Source organism: Scyliorhinus canicula, chromosome 13, assembly GCF_902713615.1.
Source record: "Scyliorhinus canicula chromosome 13, sScyCan1.1, whole genome shotgun sequence".
Taxonomy (NCBI): Eukaryota; Metazoa; Chordata; class Chondrichthyes; order Carcharhiniformes; family Scyliorhinidae; genus Scyliorhinus; species Scyliorhinus canicula.
The window spans coordinates 13,940,153-13,961,590 of record NC_052158.1 but is presented as its reverse complement, the minus strand read 5'-3'; the positions used below and the strand labels follow the sequence as shown (position 1 = coordinate 13,961,590).

Below are 21,438 nucleotides of genomic sequence, written 5' to 3'. Positions count from 1 at the left end.
AAAGGATGGCACACCCAGTGTTTTGAGAGATTATCCTTTCAAGTCCTGATGTAGGGCATCAACCCACAACCTTCTGAGCGAGGGGAGAATGAGCTGAGTGGGACACTAAGTAAAATGTAAATACCAGTTCCAAATACCAACCGGTAGGAGCAGTGTACGAAGAGGCCACAATCTAGTATTCAGGTTTCTTCTTAACTAAGCTACAGAGTTAGAGGACTTTATTTTTGATTATGAACATGTAGTCTGTGGGGGTCAGACCTAATATTAGATGTGCGAACAATCTTCAGATTATATCTGGAGTTGATTCTTTTTCAATAAACATGCAGAACAAAGTGGGATCAAACTTTACTAGTAGATATTCTTTCTGAACAAGTCTGAAGGAACTTGTTATTTTAATGTGAAAGTAGTTATTTAAAATAAAGAGTACTCACCTGTACACAAGGCAACATTGCCACTATAATAAAACCAGCCAATCAGGTCACAACACTGACATCACAATAGTATCTCTGATCAGATAATTTCAGGGCTATTATTTCTTGCTTAAAAGAAATATTAATATACACAAATTGATTTAAACAATCCCAGTTCTTGGATTGGGCAGTTCAGACAGCGATTTAGGCAGTTGACCCCTGGGACCTTGGTACTAATTTTCTACCCTGCTCAAAAGCAACAGAGGATGATGGAAAGGTGGGACAACAGGAGGTTGATGGATCCATGGCTCGAGAAAAAACAGGAGCTTGCTCTGCATTTTCACCAATCTGTAGCCTCAGTCCAATTATGTTGTTTGAGTATTCTATGCTCAACAAATGTCCTTTCATCTATCAAAGGAACAGAGTTCAAATCCAACCCTCAGTGGAGTCTGAAAAGTTCATGATCTGTCAATTGTAGAAAGTCCAACCCTATTCATAAATGGGCAAGGATCTGCCATAGAAAACCTGCCTCTACAAAACAAGGTAATGAGGTGGAAACAGAAGCAATTGCTGCTCAGTACAGTACATGAGTACATATCAATAATGCACAATGTTGCAGACAGTACTGTCATCAAAGTCTGCTCCTATTGCCGAGTCGAGGAACTTGGTCAAAATCAGATGCAATCCAACTCCCAAAAAGGGTTGATGAAGAGAAGTGTTGAATTCTCAATTACAAGCACCACCGAGTGGAAACTGAAACATGCTTAGATATCCAGCGACTTGCAGGACCACCAGCACCATTATGAATCACTCAACTTAAAAGGCAGTATTTTTGACTCAATTGTTTTAAACTCACCATCTCCTTGCGCACCATGTGTAACGCTCGCCTGTGCCCAGGATTTTGTTCCGCTTTGTGCTGAAGCGGTGGCCTGCAATTAACAGAAGAAAGTATCTTGACCATTACTTAACATCAACACAATTTTGGTTTTGGGGTTTGAAGAAGAAAAATGCAGTTACTCAAATTTCGCAAATACTTCCAAACCAGTGATGGAGCTGGCAAACTGTATTTGTTCACATGCTGCAGATGCGCATAAAGATGCCAATGGTCTGTTTGGGAATTTTCAGAAGGAGGGGCAGCCCAACCTGCCTGTACCAGGTCTTGATCCAAATCAGTTCCAAACCACTCCTTCAGTTTCTTTCTCCTTTTTCAGAATATATCCAAGCTTTTTTTAAAAAAATGAAGTGTTTTTATTGACATTTCCAATTTAACAGTGAAACTTTGCGTCAGATATTTACAGTTATGTATATACATTCTTTGATATTTATTTTTCCCCCTTCGCCTCTTCCTTCTTCCCTGCCACCACTCCTCCTTTGTATCCACCTCTTCTCTCTGGGTGTTCTATTACGAGCTCCTGCGTCCCCCTTTCCCCCGCCCTCTTCTTTGTGGTTTGTTGCAGGCCTTGTGGGTTCGGGGGGAGGACACTGCCTCCTGTCCCTCCCCCTCCTCCATGCGTCACCTTGTGGTTCCCCCAAGTTTTCTCTGCATTCATTCCCTTTTTGGACCTCTTAGTGTTGTGTGTTTTTGTCGGCTCTTTCCAGTCTCTGTTGGCCTTGAACAGGTCTTGGAACACACCAATGAATTGCCCCGTACTTTGAGAAAGCCTTCTTCCGATCCTCAGATGGTGTATTTGATCTTCTCCAGGTTGAGAAATTACGGCAGGTCTGCAGCTGTGGGTGGTGCTGCTGATTGCCAGCCAAGCAGAAATCTCCGGTGCGTGATTGGCCCTTTCCCCATATGGAGCTCTGGCTATTTGGATACCCCGAAGATTGTCATGCTGACACGGCTCCACTCTCAACCTCGGAAATCGCCTCGAAGGTTGTTCAGAATCTTACAGGCTCAGAATATGTGGGTGTGGCTGGCCAGGTCTTCCTGGCACCATTCACACTTATCCTCCACCTCCAGGAAGAAACTGATCATTCGGGCTCAGGTTAGGTGCGCTCTGTGCAGGAGGTGGAGGAGGTGGCCCTGCTCAGTGCTTCGCTCCATAGTCCCCAACACACCCCAAATGCCCCCCCCTTTTCATCTGGCTTCGTCCAGTGGTAGTCACGCCTTGTCAAGTAGCTGATCAGAGCTTTACCGACAGTTCCCCCGTTCCTTACCGTCAGCTTTTCCCAGTTTCCCCCCTTCTTTACTGTCAATGTTTATCAGTGTTTTTTGGGGCCCTGGGGTCTGCTTTAGCTGGAGGGTGCCCAACTTCCTGTCCTGTCAGCAGGCTTAGGTCTTTTGTCAGCTCGCTTGGTGTCGCTAGTCTGTCTTCCACCCAAAAGTCCCCGACTATTAATGTCACCCCGTCCTGTCTCCATTTTCTGAAAGTGGCGTCTAGCATGGCAGATGAGAGAATACCGAGGGAGAGGGAGAGAGACTCCTCCATCCTCACTTTGTAGATTTGGTAGTGCCAGACTGCCCAAGACTTTTCTCCTCTGCAGTGTTGATTTGGGGATTTTTCCCCCACTCCGAACAAACGCTACACCCCCAAACAAACATTATGGTCATTTTATCTATGCTGTGAAGGCAGCCTTGGGGATGAGGATCAGTATCAATCTGAACAGGAAGAGGAATGTTGGCAGTACGTTCATTTTGATCATTTGGACCCTTCCTGCTAGGGGGAGTGGGAGCATGTCCCATCTCTGTAGGTCCTTTTTAACTTCCTCCGCCAAACCGGTCAGATTCCACTTGTACCCAGGTAGCAGAATTTGTTTTGGGCTAGTTTGAATGAGAGCACCTCCAGCTTTGTTCCTCCCCCTTCTGGGTTCACTGGGAATGCCTCACTGTTGCCCATGTTAACTTTGTAACTCGAGAACGTTCCAAACTATTTCAGGAGCCGCATGATTGCTCTCAAGCCTTCCTGTGGTTCCACGATACAGAGAGACAGAGAGAGACAGAGAGAGAGAGAGAGACACAGAGAGAGAGAGAGAGAGACAGAGAGAGAGAGAGAGAGAGACACACACAGAGAGAGAGAGACACACAGACAGAGAGAGAGAGACACAGAGAGAGAGAGAAAGAGAGAGAGAAAGAGAGAGAGAGAGACTGTGCTCTCTGCCTCCCTTTTGACTACCCTTCCAGCTTTTTGCGTCTCGCAGTGCGATCAGCAGGGGTTCAATTACTCGGGAAAACAGGAGCGGGGACAGTGGACATCCCTACCGTGTACCTCTGGAAGTATTCAGAGCCGATGGTATTGGTTTGAACACTTGCCTTGGGGGCGTTGTACAGGATTTTCACCCAGGAGGTGAAACCTGCTCCGAGCCCAAACTGCTCCAGTACTTCAAAGAGGTTCTTCCACTCGAATCTGTCGAAGACCTTTTCTACGTTCAGGGAGATGATCACCTCTGGTGATTATTACATTTATCAGCCGCCTGATGTTCGCAGTTAGCTGCCCATCCTTGACAAAGCTCGTCTGGTCCTCTGCGACCACCTCTGGCACGTAGTTCTCCAATCTCTTGTCCAGGACCTTAGAGAGCATCTTCGCATCTACATTAAGCAGCAAAATGGGTCTGTACAATCTGTATTCCGTTGGGTCTTTGTCCTTTTTGGACATCAGCGATTGTAGGAGGCAAGGTGCCCCTAGCTAGCGAGTCTGCAAACATGTCCCTTAGGTGTGGGGCCAAGGTGAATTTTTTATAGAAGCCTGCCGGGAACCCGTTCAATCCTGGCATCTTCCCTGCCTGCATGGAGCTGATGCTCAGCCATGATTTTGCCCAGATCCATCAGTGCTTCCAGTTCTCCCCACCTGTCCTGCCCCAGAACTGGTATTTCCGGTCCATCGAGGAACTGTTTCCCTGTCAGGGGGCTCGGAGGTGTACAGCCCTCAGTAAGAGGTCTCAAATGCCCTGTTGACCTCTTCTAGCTTCTGTTACCAGTCAGCTCTGCTGTTTTTATCTGGGCTATTTCCAGCGTGGCTGTCTGCTTTCTCAGCTGGTGAGCCAGTAGGCGGCCAGCCCTTTCTCAGTGTTCGGCAGAGTCGGTGTAATGCCTTCCCAGCGGATAGCAGGTTAAAGTCCATTTGTAGATTTTTTCCTGTCCGCCAGCAGCTCTACGGTCGGGGCCTCGGAGTACTTCCTGTCGACCACCAGGGTGGAGTCGATTAATTATTGCCTGGCCACCCTCTTTTCCCCATCTCCGAGAGCCTTGTAAGCTATAATTTCTCCCCGAGGCCTTCAGTGCCTCCCAGAACGTGGAAGGTGAGACTTCCCCATTCTGGTTATTAGTAACGTACTCGCCTATGGCCTGTGATGTTTCCTGTGTGTCAATGTCGGGGGCTTCCGCCATAGTCTACTTTATAAAGTCTGTGTCATCCCAGTTGGGCGCATACACATTCACCAGTACTACCGATGCTCCGTCTGGGACACCGTTGACTATGACGTACTGTCTGCCTTGGTCCATAATCCCTCGTCTCGGTGAACTTTGTCCTCTTGATGGCTACTCCCCTCGTCTCGTAGCATGAATGGTTTGTCTGTCTCACCAGCCCTTCCTTACCAGCAGTCGGTCCTTCTCCCTCAGGTGTATCTCCTGCAGGAAGATTGTGTTGACCCTCAGGCTTAAGTGGTCGTCAACCATACTCATCTGGCTGTTGCACCCCTGCACTCCGGGGTCCCCTTGGTTAGGGGGTCGTCCAAAATGGCCTCGGTCACCGCTCTCTAGGTTGGGCTCCTGCACTCCTAGGACTTCCCTTTGTCCAGCGGGCACCCAAAATGGCCGGCAACTATGTCCCCCTCTTCCTGTACACCATGCCCCCTCTTCCTGTACCCCCAACACCACCTTACTGCCCGTCTTCCTGTTCTAGCCTCCCTGCCAGTATGGTGGCTCCGCATCCAGCATTGGTCTAGTCCTATGCCTATATCTGCCTACTGCCTGTTTTCCCTGTCTGCCCCCTCGCTTGCTTTTCCCCCGTCCTCGCTCTCTCGTGATCGGTCTTTCTGGTCAGAACGAGACAGTACGGTCCCGCGTAAACATACAACAATGTCTATGTGTCTCTGATTCTGCTATCGTCCTCCGACGTGCCTTCATCGCTGCCTCGCTTATTCTTTGTCCAGGCTGTTGTCCTGTACAAAGTTGTTTGCTTCTGCCGAGCTGTTAAATAGTACTCGTTAAGCTGGTATATAACCCAGAATCTGGCCGGGAATAACATGCTGAATCGCAACCCACTCTGTAAAGCACCGATTTTGCCCGATTGAATTTGGCCTTTTTGATTTGCCAGGTCTGCCCCAATGTCCTGATAAATCTGGATTCTACGTCCTTTCCATGTGCTCGTCTTTGCTTGTCTGGCCCACCGCAGGATCCTTCACAGTCCTAGTATCGGCGCAGCTTCGCAAGGATTGATCTCAGCTACTCCCCCGCTTGGGCTTCGGTCGGAGCGACCGTGTGCCTCGTCGAGTTCTGGAGGATTGGCGAAGCTGTCCCTCCTGAAGGTTGTCTAGCATTTGGGCGATTATAGACCGTCAGGTCTCTGCCCTCGATGCCTTCAGACAGGCCTACCATGCGTTCCACAATCCTGACCCGTTTTCCTGGTCCTTGACCTTCCCCTTCAAGCTCCCCTGGGTTGCCACCAACCTTTTCACCTCTGCTTCCAGAACACCGATCCTGTCACTCTGATCTGTCCAGGCTCTCGGGTCATCCTCTCCTGCGCCTCCACTTTCTTTCCCAGTCCGTCGATCGTTCGTTGTCAGGAGACCATCGCCTCCGTCACCACCACCACCTGGATCTCGATTCTAATTGCCTCCTTCGTGGCGGTGAGCTCCTTCTTTAGGAAGGTTCTCCATCCGTCTCCTGGTGTGGAGGAGAGGGGCTGGTGTTCAGGTCGACGGTCTCCCCCTTCTCTTGGGCGGCCGGGGCCTCCTCACCTCCTGTGTTCACCGGTTTGTCTGCCCTTTGCCTGTGGCCCTTTCAGCCACTTCTGCCCTCGCGTTGACTTCTCATTGGCTGGCATATTTCCCTCCGTTGGGTTTGTTTTTTTTTATTTTTTTAAAAAGGTCAAATTTGTCCAAAAGTGTCTTTTTTGGTTCTGGTTGGGAGGAGAGCCACCTGATGCGTGTCCGCTCAGCACATTGCCGACACCGGAAGTCCTCCAACTCAGTTTCGAAAGATACCACTGAATGGACGTCCAGTGAATTCATCATAATGCACTGTGTAAGCAAAATTCTTATCTCCCCCCACTCTTTTGGTAAATATATTAAATCTGGGTGCAAAGGTTATTGATCCTCTGGCTCGTAGAAACAGCTTCTCCATCAACTCCTGAGAATCCCAAAGTCTCTCATTCCTGATTGTCCCCAAAGAGCGTATAATTTTTAAAAATGGAGGCAATGAGAGACATGGGATCGTTATCTCGACAAAGTGCAAGTAATTCTATCAGCAAATGCGACACAAAAGGACACATGGAGGTAAAGGACTCACAAATCAGTTTACTTTAATGAGATCAAAATGTCATAGAATCACAGAAAAGTTATATGCAGAACATGGCCTTTCGGGCCATTGAATCGGTGCTGGTTCTCTATAGGAGCAATTCACCCAGTGCTACCCCTGCCTTTTCCTCTCCTCCTCCCCCACCCCCATAGCCCTGCAACTGACTGCTTTTCAATGGTCGAATTCCCTTTTCCCGAAAGCCTCAGTTGACACCACCTCCACCACTCAAGCATTCTAGATTCCAACCACTCGCAGCGTGAATAAGATTTTCCTCATGCTGCCATTGCTTTCTTCGTCAATTATTTTAAATCTATGACTTCTGGTTCTCGATTCTTCCACCAATTGGAACTGGTTCTCCCCATTTACTCTTCCAAAACCTGAGTACCTCAATCAAATCTCTCCTCAACCCCCAAGGAGAACAGCCCCAGCTTCCCCAACATTTCAATGTAACTGGTTCCAGGGGTGAGGAACTTAATGCTTGTGAACTTTATCTGGATACAAATCGCCCCCCATAAGTCTGATGCGCAGAACTGGATGCAGTACTCCAGGTGAGGTCAAACCAGTATCATTACAACTTCCTTGCTTTTGTACACCTATGCTTTCTTTTATAAAGTGCAGGATCCCATAAGCTTCATTATCCACTCTCCCAACTGGTTCTGCTGCAAACGGCTCCTGCACCCACTTCAGAATGGCACCCTTCTTCATTTTATACAGTCTCTCTCAGCCACTTCACACCTCTGCATCAAATTTCACCTGCCATTTATCCATCCATTGCACCAGGCTCTCTGTCCTTTTCTAGTCTAGTCTCCTTACAGCTCACAATTCCAAATTTTGGATCACCCACAAATTTTGAAATTGTGCCCTGCCCACCAAGGTCTAGGTCATTTAAATAAATCAGGAAGAGCAGGAGTCCTAACACCGATACCTGTAGAACGCCACAATAGGCCTTTCTCCATTTTGAAAAACAACCGTTTTAACACTACTTTGTTTCCCATCAGAGTCAATTTTCTATCCATGTTGCTACTGTTCACTTTATTCTAAGCCTCAACTTTGCTCACAAGTCTGTTGTGCAGCACTGTATCGACTGTCTTTTGGAAGTTAATCTGGACAACATCAACAGCTTTACTCCATTAACCCTCTGTGTGACTTCAAAAAACAACAGCAAATTAGCCAAACACGGGTTGCCCGCAACAAAATCCATGCTGCCTTAATTTAACCCACATTTGCCCAGCCCTAAATGTTTCCCCACCACAGGATGTGAAACTGACTGGCCTGTAGTTGCTCGGTCTATCGTTACGTCCCTCTGTTGATCAACTTGGAAGAGGCAGAAAAAAAACCACTCAATTGAACATCTCATCCAGAGGATGCCACGCCCCTCCTCCATGACCCAAATCGCACACTGGTTTGTCAGCCTAGGTTGGGCTTGTCCAGGTAAGAGGGTTTGAACGCCCAATCCCTGATCCAGAAACTGAGCGAACCTCTAACTTTTGGGTGGAGGGGTAGATATATTTTTTTGAAACAGAAATAGCAAAGAACAAAATTTGCTGTTGGTACGTCTCCACACAGCCATTAACCATTGCTGGATGTCCACACAAGCAAACTTGAACCACAGCTTTGCCTACCTCCTGTGGAGCTGCTACCACTGCTGCTGCTGCTGCTGCTGGACGTTTCGTCTGACTGGAGCCAGACGTCTGTGAAGCCGGCGGCAGCTGCGATTCCGGCTGCTGAGCTGTTGATGCATCGGTACTGAAAACAACAGAAGGACAAACTTGAAATATTTTGCCGTTCCTTCACTGGTGTTCAGGTAACATCCTGGAACTCCCTCCCTAACAGCACAGTGGGTGTACCTACATTTCAGCTGTTCACTGGCTTTCAGGTAACATCCTGGAACTCCCTCCCTAACACCACAGTGGGTGTACCTACACTTCAGCTGTGCAAGGAGGAAACTCACCACCACCTTCTGATGGGCAATGAATGCTGACCTGACCAGCGACATCCACATCCTGTAAATTAACTTAAAAAAAAGATAGCGAAGGTAACAATCCCCAGATCAGAGCAGGGCCTGACTAGACTGGCGAGACAGGGAAGAGAGAGTATCAATGTGAGACATCGCACATGGTGAAAGAGGGGAGAGTTTCAGATTCTCAAGACATTGGGATCAGTTCTGGGGCAGGGGTCACACACTCAAAGAGATGAGCGGCACCTCAGCAGGACTGGTTCACTAGTGTGGCTGGGAGAGTAGAACCTAAATTAGTGAGCAGGTGGTGGGTACCAGGGGGGCATAAGTGTTGAGATTTGGATAATGCCAGTGAAAGTAGCAGCATCATAAAATCGATAGGACCAGACTAAGAAGAACTAAGAATACAAAAAGAGTGTGGTTGAAAGAGTGTGGGTGAGCTCCAGCACAAATAATAATAATAATAACCTTTATTGTCACAAGTAGGCTTACATCAATACTGCAATGAAGTTACCATGAAAAGCCCCGAGTTCGGGTACACAAGGGGGAGAATTCAGAATGTCCAAATTACCTAACAGTACGTCTTTCAGGACTTGTGGGAGGAAACTGGAGCACCCGGAGGAAACCCACACAGACACAGGGAGAACGTGCAGACTCCACACAGATAGTGACCCAAGCTGGGAATTGAACCTGGGACTGAGTTCCAAGCACAATCAATCATGTGAGAATATGATGCATTAGCAGCAACAAAAATGTGGTTCAAAAAAAGCTAAGAATTAGGTGCTTATGGAAGTACATGATGGGGATTAAAGATGACCCTTGGAAAGAGTGTGGCTTGAGGGGCAATTTAGAGGAAATGCTTGGGCATGAGTGATCAATGTATCATAAGTTTTAAATTGGATTACCAAAGTAGAACATCTAAACTGGAAGAGGGATAACTTCAATTCGATGAAAAGGGATCGAAGCAGGGTGAAATGGACCCAAAAAGACTGGCAGGAAAAGACAGTGACAGACTTCAAAAGATCATTTTTTTCAGCTCAAGGCAACGTACATACCAAGGAGGCCAAAAAGGTAGGGGAACCAATCTAGGGCTCCTTCGATGACAAAGGAGATAGAGAATATTGTGATGCAAGGCAAACTCTTCAAGCAGGAACCATGCCAAATTCAATAATGCGAGGAAGTGAAGGGAAAAATAAAACAGGCAGGGAGAGAATATTGGATGCAAATACAGCTCTGTGTCTCTTGGGTCATCTTCACCTCAAAAGTCAAATCTGTTCATCATCAATGTTTGGTAGGGTTTCAGTGGGTTTGTAGTCAACTGCTGAGGCCATTCTGCACCCAGAGGGTTCAACTGCAAAGAGGACAGGATGATATGTTCTGGATGAGTTTCTGGCTTGGGCTTGCATCTGTTGTGTTTGCTCAGAGATACGGGCTAGATTTGAGACTGCACAATTTAAAAATTTGGTTGCGTCGGGTTCGGTGATCCCGAGCAAGTTTCTCCCAAGACTCAAAGTTAATATCAAAGCTTCTCTGGTGAAGGCTTTAGACCATCCTTGTTGTTCTTAATTTGACTACCATGACAATACATTCCAGACTCAAACTCTCCATAGAAGATTCACTTTGTTGAGTGTGTCAGGCATTTTTGACCAACTCAGCAGTGACTGTCTCAATATGGTGTGGATGCTTGGAATGCCAGCTCAGGTGAACACTTGGCATTTTGTCCCGCCATCCAATCTTCAGAAGCTTCCAAAGGCAGCCCAACTAAAAGTGATTGAGCTTCTTTGGTTTGTTTACCAGCATCTAACAAGCCTCACGTGCAGAACAGAGTAGGCAGGTTTATTCCTCTGTTTCCAGACTGACATTTGAAGTCTGTCGAAGGCTGCACTTGCTTTGGAAATTCCCGCATGTGTCAATATATATGGAAAGTGTGATGTGGAGATAAAATTAACATAACAATGCAAGCAGGTTCTGAAATCTTAGGTTTGAGATGATACTTTTCTGGAACAAGACTGGACATTACTTCAGTTTTCTTTGTGTTGATCATTGGGTCGTGGCACACATTGGAGAACAAGTCCAGGCACCATTGAATGTCCGGTTCTGAATCAGCAGCTGGGACACAGTCATCAGCAAACATGAAACCGCAAAGGATGTTCTTACGAATTCCTGGTCTTCAAGTCATCTCGTGTTTAAAAGTTTCCGGTCCATACAAGGATCCTGATGCAAGGGTCACCACATGGAAGGCATTGGAGCTAATGCAGGTTTTAGTTTGAGTACTAGAAACCTTTTTATTTTTTAAACAAATGCAGCAAGTGGCAAGGTCCGGGAACTTGCTGCATACAAGGCTGCTGAAAGCAGAGAAATGAGTGATATTGGACAGGCACTGCAGGGAAACTAACTTGCAGCGTTACAGGGTAAAGTCAAGGAAGTGGGATGGATTGGATTGTTCTCTTGGGATCAGTCATAGACTTAATGAGCCGGACACCTTCTAGATCATAATGTTATTATGCAGCTCGTCCATTCGTAACAAGGCAATGCCCAAGGTTGGGGCTTAAGAGTCTTGCTTTATGCAAGGATGACTCTGGGGAGGTTGAGAGGCCTTGAAAAAAAAATTTAGTTTGAAGAGACTCAATTTTAAAAGGAGGGAGGAGAAGAGCGAGTAAGATCAGTGACCTCCACATTACTGTTTAAAACAGGGGGGTGGTCCCAGTCAAATGACTGAATTCAGTCATGCATCACACTGGAAATTCTTGATGGTAATGTATGGAGCAGAACCCAGAAAACCTCAGCCACTGCAGTAGCTGGAGAAGATTAAACTATTGCATGCACAGCTGCAGTTTTACACCCACATTTGCTCGTGCCAGTATTTCCCACCCCCAAGCAGAGTCAGTGCTCCAGATTTTGCAGTAAAAATAAACTTAACTGCACAAGTCAGCCTTGAAGCAACAAACCAACCTGTGAATTATGGGGCTTAAAAAAAAACACACGCACACATAGTCCCGAATGAAAAGCTAATGAATATTCAGTACAGGATACAAGCAAGGTGATATCTGCCCACCCTTTTCACCAAATGGATGCCCTGATACAAACTGAATGCTCAAAATGGCTCAGTAAACTTTAGGCCACTTAGCCCATTTGGAATTACGCATAAAAACATAGAAAATAGGTGGAGTAGGCCATTCGAGTCTGCACCATTCAATATGGTGGCTGATCAAGGAAATTCAGTATCCCACTCCCACTTTCTCTTCATTCCATTTGATCCCTTTAAAGGTCTTGTGAAAATCTAAAATATGCACCATTCAGGTACAACTGGGTGGGTGGAATTCAAATCCCTCTGAAACAGAAATACCATACCTCATTTTAAAGAGTTACAATTTTTTTAAAAAAAATCTTCCTACTGCACTATTTGTTAGTGTACCAGGCCGAATTGGCAATGGCATATAGGAGGGTCCTATTTTTCAGCATACTGCAACATTCAACACCAGCCATGATTTTTATTTGAAAAATGAGCTGTTCCCCCCCCCCCCCCCCCCCCCCCCCCCCCCCCCCCCGCCCCCCGAAGACAACAGACACTCGCCACCAAGCAACTTAGAGAACAAAACCCATCATGGCTCGAATAAAATTAAGAGCTGAAGGATCAAACGGCCACATCAAATCCCGACTAGAATTCCAGAGCAGTGAAACTGAACTCATACTTGCCAATCCATGTTGACCTACAGAAATTTGCTCTGGGAGAGCAGCCGAAGTTGACCATAAAGACTTATGGAATGCACTCTCTATAGCTGGAGCACTTCAGCTAGAGAGAGGTTGGCTAGGCTGGGATTGTTTTCTTTAGAGCAGAGAAGGTGGAGGGGGGGAAATCAGATTGAGTTGCACAAAATGAGCAGCATAGATAGAAAGAAACTTTTCCCCTTAGGAGAGGGGTAAATAACCAAGAAACACCTCTTAAGACAAGAGGTTTAGAAGATTTGACAAAACACTTTTACACCGAAAGGGTGGTGGGAATCTGGAACTTGCTGCTTGAACGGGTAGTAGAGACAGCACTTGAAACACCACAGCATACATGGTTATGGACCAAGCGCTAGAAAATAGGATGAGAACAGACGTGTTTGACGGCTGGCCCAGGCACAATGAGCCGTGGGGCCTCTTTTTTTGCAGTAAAATTCTATGACCCTCCATATTCCAAGCTCTCAATTAATTTGAGAGAGAATTTTAGTTCAATTGAAAAGTAGCAAAGCAGAGACTTGAAATGAACAGCGGTGAACAGTGTTATTACTTTGATGTATCATCCAAGAATAGCTAGCAGCTTATAAGATCAGCAGAATTTGGTCTCGTATGATTTGACACTCAAAAACTGCACCTTTTTATTGTTCAGTGTAATGTGTATTAGCAACATGTTGTGTGCACCAGTGACGGCATATTGCCAAAATAAAAGAACAAGTGTTCAAAAAAGTCTCAACTTGGGAATTAACTACAAGTGACTAGAAAGGTACGGAGAGGTATTAAGGGCCAGTAATTTCTTAAGTGTTAATTTGAAATAAAATAGGTTTTGCCATTTTAATGATCTTTTGAAAGTAGGTGGATTACTGGCTGCTAAAACAGTGCAGAGGAAAATATCACTGGAGCATTTAAAGAAAATGGTCACAATAGCACAGAGACATTTCTAAGGAGCAAGCAAATTCTTATTTATGGACAAGGAAAGGCAATGAAGCCCAGCTGAGCTCATCCAATGAACAATAATTCAGGCCTAATTAGACACAGAAATGAAATGAAAATCGCTTGTCACGAGTAGGCTTCAAATGAAGTTACTGTGAAATTCCCCTAATCGCCACATTCCAGCGCCTGTTTGGGGAGGCTGGTACGGGAATCGAACCGTGCTGCTGGCCTGCCTTGGTCTGCTTTAAAAGCCAGCGATTTAGCCCAGTGAGCAAAAAAAAAGACAAGAGACCAAAACCCATGAAAATAAATGGGTTAAGGGAAAGATGAAGATGAAACAGGTAGAAGATTCAAAATATCTGGACTTGGGAGTACATGCAACTGAAGTTTAAGATTATGAAGAGAACCAATGCAAGTAAATAGTTTGCGATATTAAAGAGTATTACGCAACTCAAATGAAAAATTAATAAGCCAGGAGCATGTGTAACAACAAACAGATTCCCCAAAACGAACCGCTGAGGAGAAATTAAACCAGAGGGGCCACAGAAACAAACAGTACATTACAATTAGATAACTTTATGTAGAGAAGAGGAAATGAGAGACATACAAAATGGAGAGTGGGCTTGATCAATTGGATAGCTCATTTCCCTGTTCCTGGAACATCTAAATGTTCAATCATCTGCTCCAACCTTGATCACTGTCTGCACAAAAGGTCATAGTTGATGTGAATAATCCAATATAATTTGAAGATTTAGAGAAAGTACCAGTATTGTGGCTATACAGAATGGTGACAGAAGTGCATTATTAACGTCAGAGAAACAAAAATTCAACACAATCTCCAGGCCTCCTGAGGTTCAAGGGAAACGCACGTAATCAATACATTTTGGTATGAAGGTGGATAAATCACATGGACCGGATGGAGGACACATCAGGGTTCTAAAGGAAATAGCTGGGGAGATTGTGGAGACATTGGTAGTGATATTTCAGGAATCACTGGAGGCAGGGAGGGTTCCAGAGGACTGGAAAGTGGCTAATGTAACACCGCCAGAAGGGAGGGAGGCACAAGACTGGAAATTATAGGCCATTAGCCTGACCGGTCAATGGTAAGATTTTAGAGTCCACTATTGAAGATGAGATTGTTTTTGGTTTCTCTATGTGCACATCTGTAAATATACCATGTATAAAAAACCCATTAAAAACATTAAAAAAAAATTAAAGATGAGATCACGGAGAACTTCGAAGTGTATGATAAATAGGACTGATTCAGCACTGCTTCATCATCAAGGAGGCCATGTCTGACAAATCTGTTAGAATTCTTCTGAGGTAGTAACAAGGAAGTTAGACAAAGGAGAACCAGTGGACGCAATTTATTTAGATCTCCAGAAGGCCTTTGGCTGCATAGGAGACTGTTATCATAGATCATAGAATTTACAGTGCAGGAGGCGGCCATTCGGCCCATCAAATCTGCACCGGCTCCCGGAAAGAGCACCCTACCCAAGGTTAACACCTCCACCCTATCCCCATAACCCAGTAACCCCACCCCACACTAAGGGCAATTTTGGACACTAAGGGCAATTTATCATGGCCAACCCACCGAACCACATCTTTGGACTGTGGGAGGAAACTGGAGCACCCGGAGGAAACCCACGCACACACGGGGAGAATGTGCAGACTCCGCACAGACAGTGACCCAAGCCGGAATCAAAACTAGGACCCTGGAGCTGTGAAGCAATTGTGCTAACCACTATGCTACCGTGCTGCCCAATTGTTAATGTTAATAAGTAAGAGCCCATGGTATTAAGGGTAAGATCCTGGCACGGATAGAGGATTTCTGACTGGCAGAAAGTGGGGATAAAGGAGTCTTTTTCAGGATAGTAGCTTGCGACTAGTGATGTGCCTCAGGGGTTGGTGCTGGGACCACAACTTTTCACAATACACACAATATGGAAGAAGGAACTGAAAACACTGTTGCCAAGTTTACAGATGACACAAAGATATGTAGACAGGTAGTATTGAGGATGGAGGGGGCTGCAGAAGGACTTGGACAGGCTAGGAGAGTGGGCAAAGAAATGGTAGATGGAATACAATGTGGAAAAGTGAGAGGCTATGCATTTTGGAAGGAGGAATGGAGGCATAGACTATTTTCTAAATGGGGAAATGCCTACGAAATCAGAAGCACAAAAGGACTTGGGAGTCCTTGTTCAAGATTCTCTGAAGGTTAAATGCAGGTTCAGTCAGCAGTTCGAAAGGCAAATGCAATGTTAGCATTCATGTCGAGAGGGCTAGAATACAAGAGCAGGAATGTACTTCTGAGGCTGTATAAGGCTCTGGTCAGACCCCATTTGGAGTACTGTGAGCAGTTTTGGGCCCCATATCCAAGGAAGGATGTGCGGCCTTAGAAAGGGTCCAGAGGAGAGTCACAAGGAAAAGCTTGTTGTATGAAGAACGGTTGAGGACTCTGGGTCTGTACTCGTTGGAGTTTAGAAGGATTGAGAGGGGAAATCTTATTGAAACTTACAGGATACTGCGAGGTCTGGATGGAGTGGACATGGAGAGGATGTTTCCACTTGTTGGAAAAACTAGAACCAGAGGGCACAATCTCAGACTAAAGGGATGATCCTTTAAAACAGAGATGAGGAGGGATTTCTTCAGCCAGAGTGTGGTGAATCTGTGGAACTCTCTGCTGCAGATGGCTGTGGAGGCCAAATCACGGAGTGTGTTTGAGACAGAGATAGATAGATTCTTGATTAATAAGGGGATCGGGGTTATGGGGAGAAGACAGGAGAATGGGGATGAGAAAAGTATCAGCCATGATTGAATGGTGGAGCAGACCCAATGGGCCGTGGCCTAATTCTGCTCCTTTGTCTTATGGTCTTACCTCTTTTGGTCTTGTGATTCTTGCTTGCTTGCCCATCCTGTTCCGTCTTTTGGTACTAAAGAAATATTGGGGTCATTGCCTTTATTTTCCGCTTTTAAACTTGGCAGGTTTGCAGGGGGTGGCATGCGCCGAGCTGCGGCAACTTTACCGAGACTCTGCAATCCATGACGTGCGGTGACTGGCAAATTGGGAAGAAAAAAAAAACAGACACAAAATATAAGCATTCTCATAACAGCTGTCTTGGAGATGAATTATTATAGTGGAAATAGAGTGTGAAGATATACAATCACTCTGGGAAACAAACTACCAAAGGTTCAGGCCCGCACAGAATACTAATCAACATGAACATGTTCCAGCTTAAACCACTAAAACACAAGCTGCAGCCTAGCCGAATGGGCTCGAACTTTACTTAATTGGTTATGGCAAGTATGTTCAAAAAAAAAAATCTACCCTGATTGATGACATTTCTTTTAAAATGGGAATTGCAAACAACCCAAAATCCTTCATCTTCCTTGTTGATTTCAAAAATACTCCCGTCTCAGCGGTATCCGCACTGCCTAGTTTGGTACGGAGACCCAGGGAATGCGAACGGCTCAGTTTTAATCCAGGGGTTGAGTTAGGTACTCTTAGAGCTCGGAGTTAGCTGGCTACTTGAAAAGCAACCTCCTATGGAATTTCTCCCTCTTTCAATCCAAATGCAACGACCCCCATACAGTTTTCCAAGAATAGAAATAGGAACCACAGATTTATCTGCCACGCGTGGAAGCTCAAGACACATGCAAAACCTACGATCTTTTGAGAGCAGAGGGCAACTAAATGGATAAAAGAAATATTGCACTGCTGAAATGCTTCAAATATCCTAGTATGGTGGTGAAAGAATTTACCTACCCCAAAACATCATTGTGCACTCAGATTTTTATGGTTTTATTTTCCAGAGGAATTACATACCCACCTTAAATGAACATGCACTGAAAGCAGCATTCGAGGAGAATGGCAAACGATCAGACTAGACAATGACTAAAATATTAGAAGCACACATTTGGAGAACCTATTGGTTGAAACACAAGCATGCCAAGTTTGACAAAAGTCAAAGCACATCTTGCCAATTATTTTGATTTTGTACTGGTTGCAGTCACGAGCAATACTGGAAACTTGTAACCCAGCTGATTTGACTGCCCATTCACATTGCATACTTCCAACCTCAATGCACCCGCACATATATCAGGTTAAAAGGAAGATTTCATTAGAGGTACTTCTATCGTGACTTTCATCCTCTAAACTACTTCACAGGCAATCACTTACTTTGAAGTGAAGTTGCAATTGTGTCGGCACACACATAGACTGAAATGGAAACGAAGGATAACTGCAACAGGCAGTTCCAACATGTTAGGATTGTCTCAGTCTTGGTGCAGTTGGTCACACTCACTTGAAACCAAGGCTCTGGGTTAAAGTTCCACACCAGGAGTGCAAAAAAAAAACCAAGGTCAACAGTCTAGGGCAGTACTGAGGAAGCACAGTCTAATGTCTCATCCCAAAAGAGGTCAGTGGGATGTACAAGTTCTTCTGATGGTATTGCTTCGAAGAAAAGTAGGAGGAATTTCCCCCAGAGTGCAGGCCCTATAGAATCCCTACAGTGCAGGAGAAGGAGGCCAATCGGCCCCTCGAGTCTGCGACGACCCTCTGAAAAAGCACCGTACCCAGGCCCAATCCCTCACACTATCCCCATAATGCCACCTGGGGGCAATTTAACATAGCCAAGCCAATCCACCGAACCTGCACATCTTTGGACTGCAGGAGGAAACTGGAGCACCCAGAGGAAACCCACCCAGATATAGGGAGAAAGTGCAAACTCCAAACAGTCACCGGGGTCGGAATCGAACCCATGCCCCTGGTGCTGGGAGGCAGCAGTGCTAACTGTATCACCATACAAAACAGATTATCTGATTATCATCACATTGCTGTTTGCAGGAGTTTGCTGTGGACAAGTTAATGAGGGGGCAGTGGAAAGTCTATATTTCAATATGAAAATCACTTGTCACAAGTAGGCTTCAAATGAAGTTACTGTGAAAAGCCCCTAGTCGCCACATTCTGGCGCCTGTTCAGGGAGGCCGATACGGGAATCGAACCTTGCTGCTGGCCTGCCTTCGTCTGCTTTCAAAGCCAGCGATTTAGCCCTACAGCCCATATGAGTAAGGGGAGCATCTAGCTTATAAACAAATTTAAAACTAGATCCAGTGTGAACTTTAAAACAGATGGCGGAGTGCATTATAGACCTGGACACATTCCCAGACACTTGCTATTTTCTGCCATAAAATACAAGCACCAACTGGGTAAAATGAATTACTCAAGGGTTACAAATGAACACCACCATTAACAATTCAGGAACTATGCAGATATGTGCAATAGATAGAGAATAAAAAAGGGCTTCCCCAATGAAGACCAGACATGTATTGCAAAATAGTTTCAACCGGAAACTGTTCAATTTTATGGCAGGTCACCAGGAAAATGATTGGGACTGAAATAACTTATCTACTGGTAATGACCCAATTTGAAAACATTTTGTTTTACTCCCCAGCCCTTACCCCCCACAATCCGACCTCTGTCCTCCTAGCTGTCTAGCATCCATGAGTGGAAGTGCCCAAAAGCATCCTGGACCACCTATTCCAAAAAAAGAAGCCTGATAGCTACTTTATACAAGTTAAGGCACCACATCACCAGCTCTGGGTTGCAGTTCAGCTCACAGCTTAGTGCCTGAAAGGTAACTGTATTCTGGATACAAGTGACCCAACATGGAATGAGTTTTGGGCAGTCTTTAATGTGTTTCTCACCTGGACTACATTTGGAAAATAGAGACGCCCATCTTAGTGCACTAAGTGATGCGGTACGTTGTTGGAAATGACTGACTGAATTGTCAGAAAATCAGAGACTGCTTCATGCTCGAGTAAAAACAAAATCTTCCTTCAAGAACCATTGGTACCAACTATATGCAGCAAGTGATTTGGAAAGGGATGAACTGCCTGAAAAGCTGGGAGGTATAATAAAGGAAATTAACAAGCACTTGAAGGGAAAAAGTGTTTGCAGGGCTATGACAGAAAAAAGTGGTCAGCAGGCAAGCAGAGGTGCTCTTGCAGGGAACTGGCACAGGCACAACAGGCCAAATAGCCTCTTCCTGCATTGCAATCATCCAAGCTCACAACCTCCCCAAATTAGTATACACCCACTGTAGATTTAAGAAGAAAAATTCTGATGTTTGACCCCACCAAGTGGAAATCCATAAGCCAGTTATATAAAGGCATTTCCAGCACTAGCCAAGATCAGCACTACACAGGCTGGAGATCAGTCTATTGATCTGCTCGACTCAATACCATACAAGGCAATTACCAGCAAAGCTAGCACGACTATTTCTACTTTAAAAAAAGGTTATAGTTCCTCCCATCCCCACATTAGCAGCAGCCGACCCTCTCCCAAGACTTCTGCATTGCTATTCTCCACCGACAGTTGTTGCTAACTTTGCAATTTTCTTGCCATGCCTTTGCTCCAGATTTATAATTTGTATCTACTGACTTAGTAGCTCAATATACCATCACAAAGTGTAGCCCAAAAACCTATGCCAAGTTGTACATATTCAGTGTCTTTACATAATGTAACCAGCTGGGCTGGAGCTGCTGTGCCCATGAAGAAACTCTGAACTGTAATGTTCGCTACAACATATTATAGGTCCGCCAGGTCTAGATTAGATTTAGATTTGTCACGTGTAACGAGGTACAGTGAAAAGTATTGTTCTGCATAGCCCAGGTAGATCGCTCCACACAGAGGCCTAATCCAATTATTTTTGCATATAGAGCGGTCAACGGATTTGAATTCCAGTAAATTCCAGTCAGGTAATTTTAGCTAACAGTCTCCTGTGTAGAACTCTACTAAATGCTTTCTGGAGGTCCATATAAATTCTAACGATAGACTTGAAATGCCGTAGACTCAAATTACTTCCTCAAAAAAAATTAATTAGGCTCATTATATCAGTACATGACCTATTCTTTAGATAGAACGTTACAGCGCAGTACAGTCCCTTCGGCCCTCGATGTTGTGGCGACCTGTGAAACCACTCGAAAGCCCATCTACACTATTCCCTTATCATCCATAGGTTTATCCAATGACCATTTAAATGCCCTTAATGTTGGTGAGTCCACTACTGCTGCAGGCAGGGCATTCCACGCCCTTACTACTCTCCGAGTAAAGAACCTACCTCTGACACCTGTCCTATATCTATCACCCCTCAATTTAAAGCTATGTCTCCTCGAGCTAGCCATCACCTTCCGAGGAAAAAGGCTCTCACCGTCCACCCTATCTAATCCTCTGATCATCTTGTATGCCTCTATTAAGTCACCTCTTAACCTTCTTCTCTCAAATGAAAACAGCCTCAAGTCCCTCAACCTTTCCTCATAATCGTCCCTCCATACCAGGCAACATCCTGGTAAATCTCCTCTGTACCCTTTCCAATGCTTTCACATCCTTCCTATAATGCAGCGACCAGAACTGCACGTAATACTCCAAATGCGGCTGCACCAGAGTTTTGTACAGCTGCAACATGACCTCATGGCTCCGAAACTCAATCCCTCTACCAATAAAAGCTAACACACCGTATGCCTTCTTAACAACCCAATCAACCTGGGTGGCAATTTTCAGGGATCTATATACATGTACACAGAGATCTCCCTGCTCATCCACACTACCAAGAATCTTACCATTAGCCCAGTACTCTGTCTTCCTGTTACTCCTTCCAAAATAAATCACCTCACTTTTCTGCATTAAACTCCATTTGCCACCTGTCAGCCCAGCTCTGCAGCTTATCTATGTCCCTCTGTAACTGCAATATCCTTCCGCACTGTCCACAACTCCACCGACTTTAGTGTCATCTGCAAATTTACTCACCGATCCTCCTCCAGGTCATTTATAAAAGTGACAAACAGCAGTGGCCCCATGACAGATCCTTGTGGTACACCACTAGTAACTGAACTCCAGGCTGAACGTTTCCCATCAACCACCATCCTTTGTCTTCTTACAGCGAGCCAATTTCTGATCCAAA

At 45.3% G+C, this 21,438-nt stretch overlaps 1 protein-coding gene across 9 annotated transcripts in view; it reads right to left on the bottom strand.

Moving 5' to 3' along the window:
- The window catches only part of LOC119975963 (protein PRRC2A-like), a 142,260-nt gene that overhangs the window by 86,451 nt on the left and 34,371 nt on the right, over window positions 1-21,438 (bottom strand). For all 9 annotated transcript variants that reach the window (XM_038815948.1, XM_038815955.1, XM_038815953.1 and 6 more), the window contains exons 3-5: window positions 16,356-16,533; window positions 8,490-8,613; window positions 1,267-1,339 (exon numbers count right to left, since the gene is read on the bottom strand). In XM_038815948.1, coding sequence (XP_038671876.1) covers window positions 1,267-1,339; window positions 8,490-8,613; window positions 16,356-16,533 — 375 coding nt within the window. The remainder of the gene's footprint in view (window positions 1-1,266; window positions 1,340-8,489; window positions 8,614-16,355; window positions 16,534-21,438) is intronic.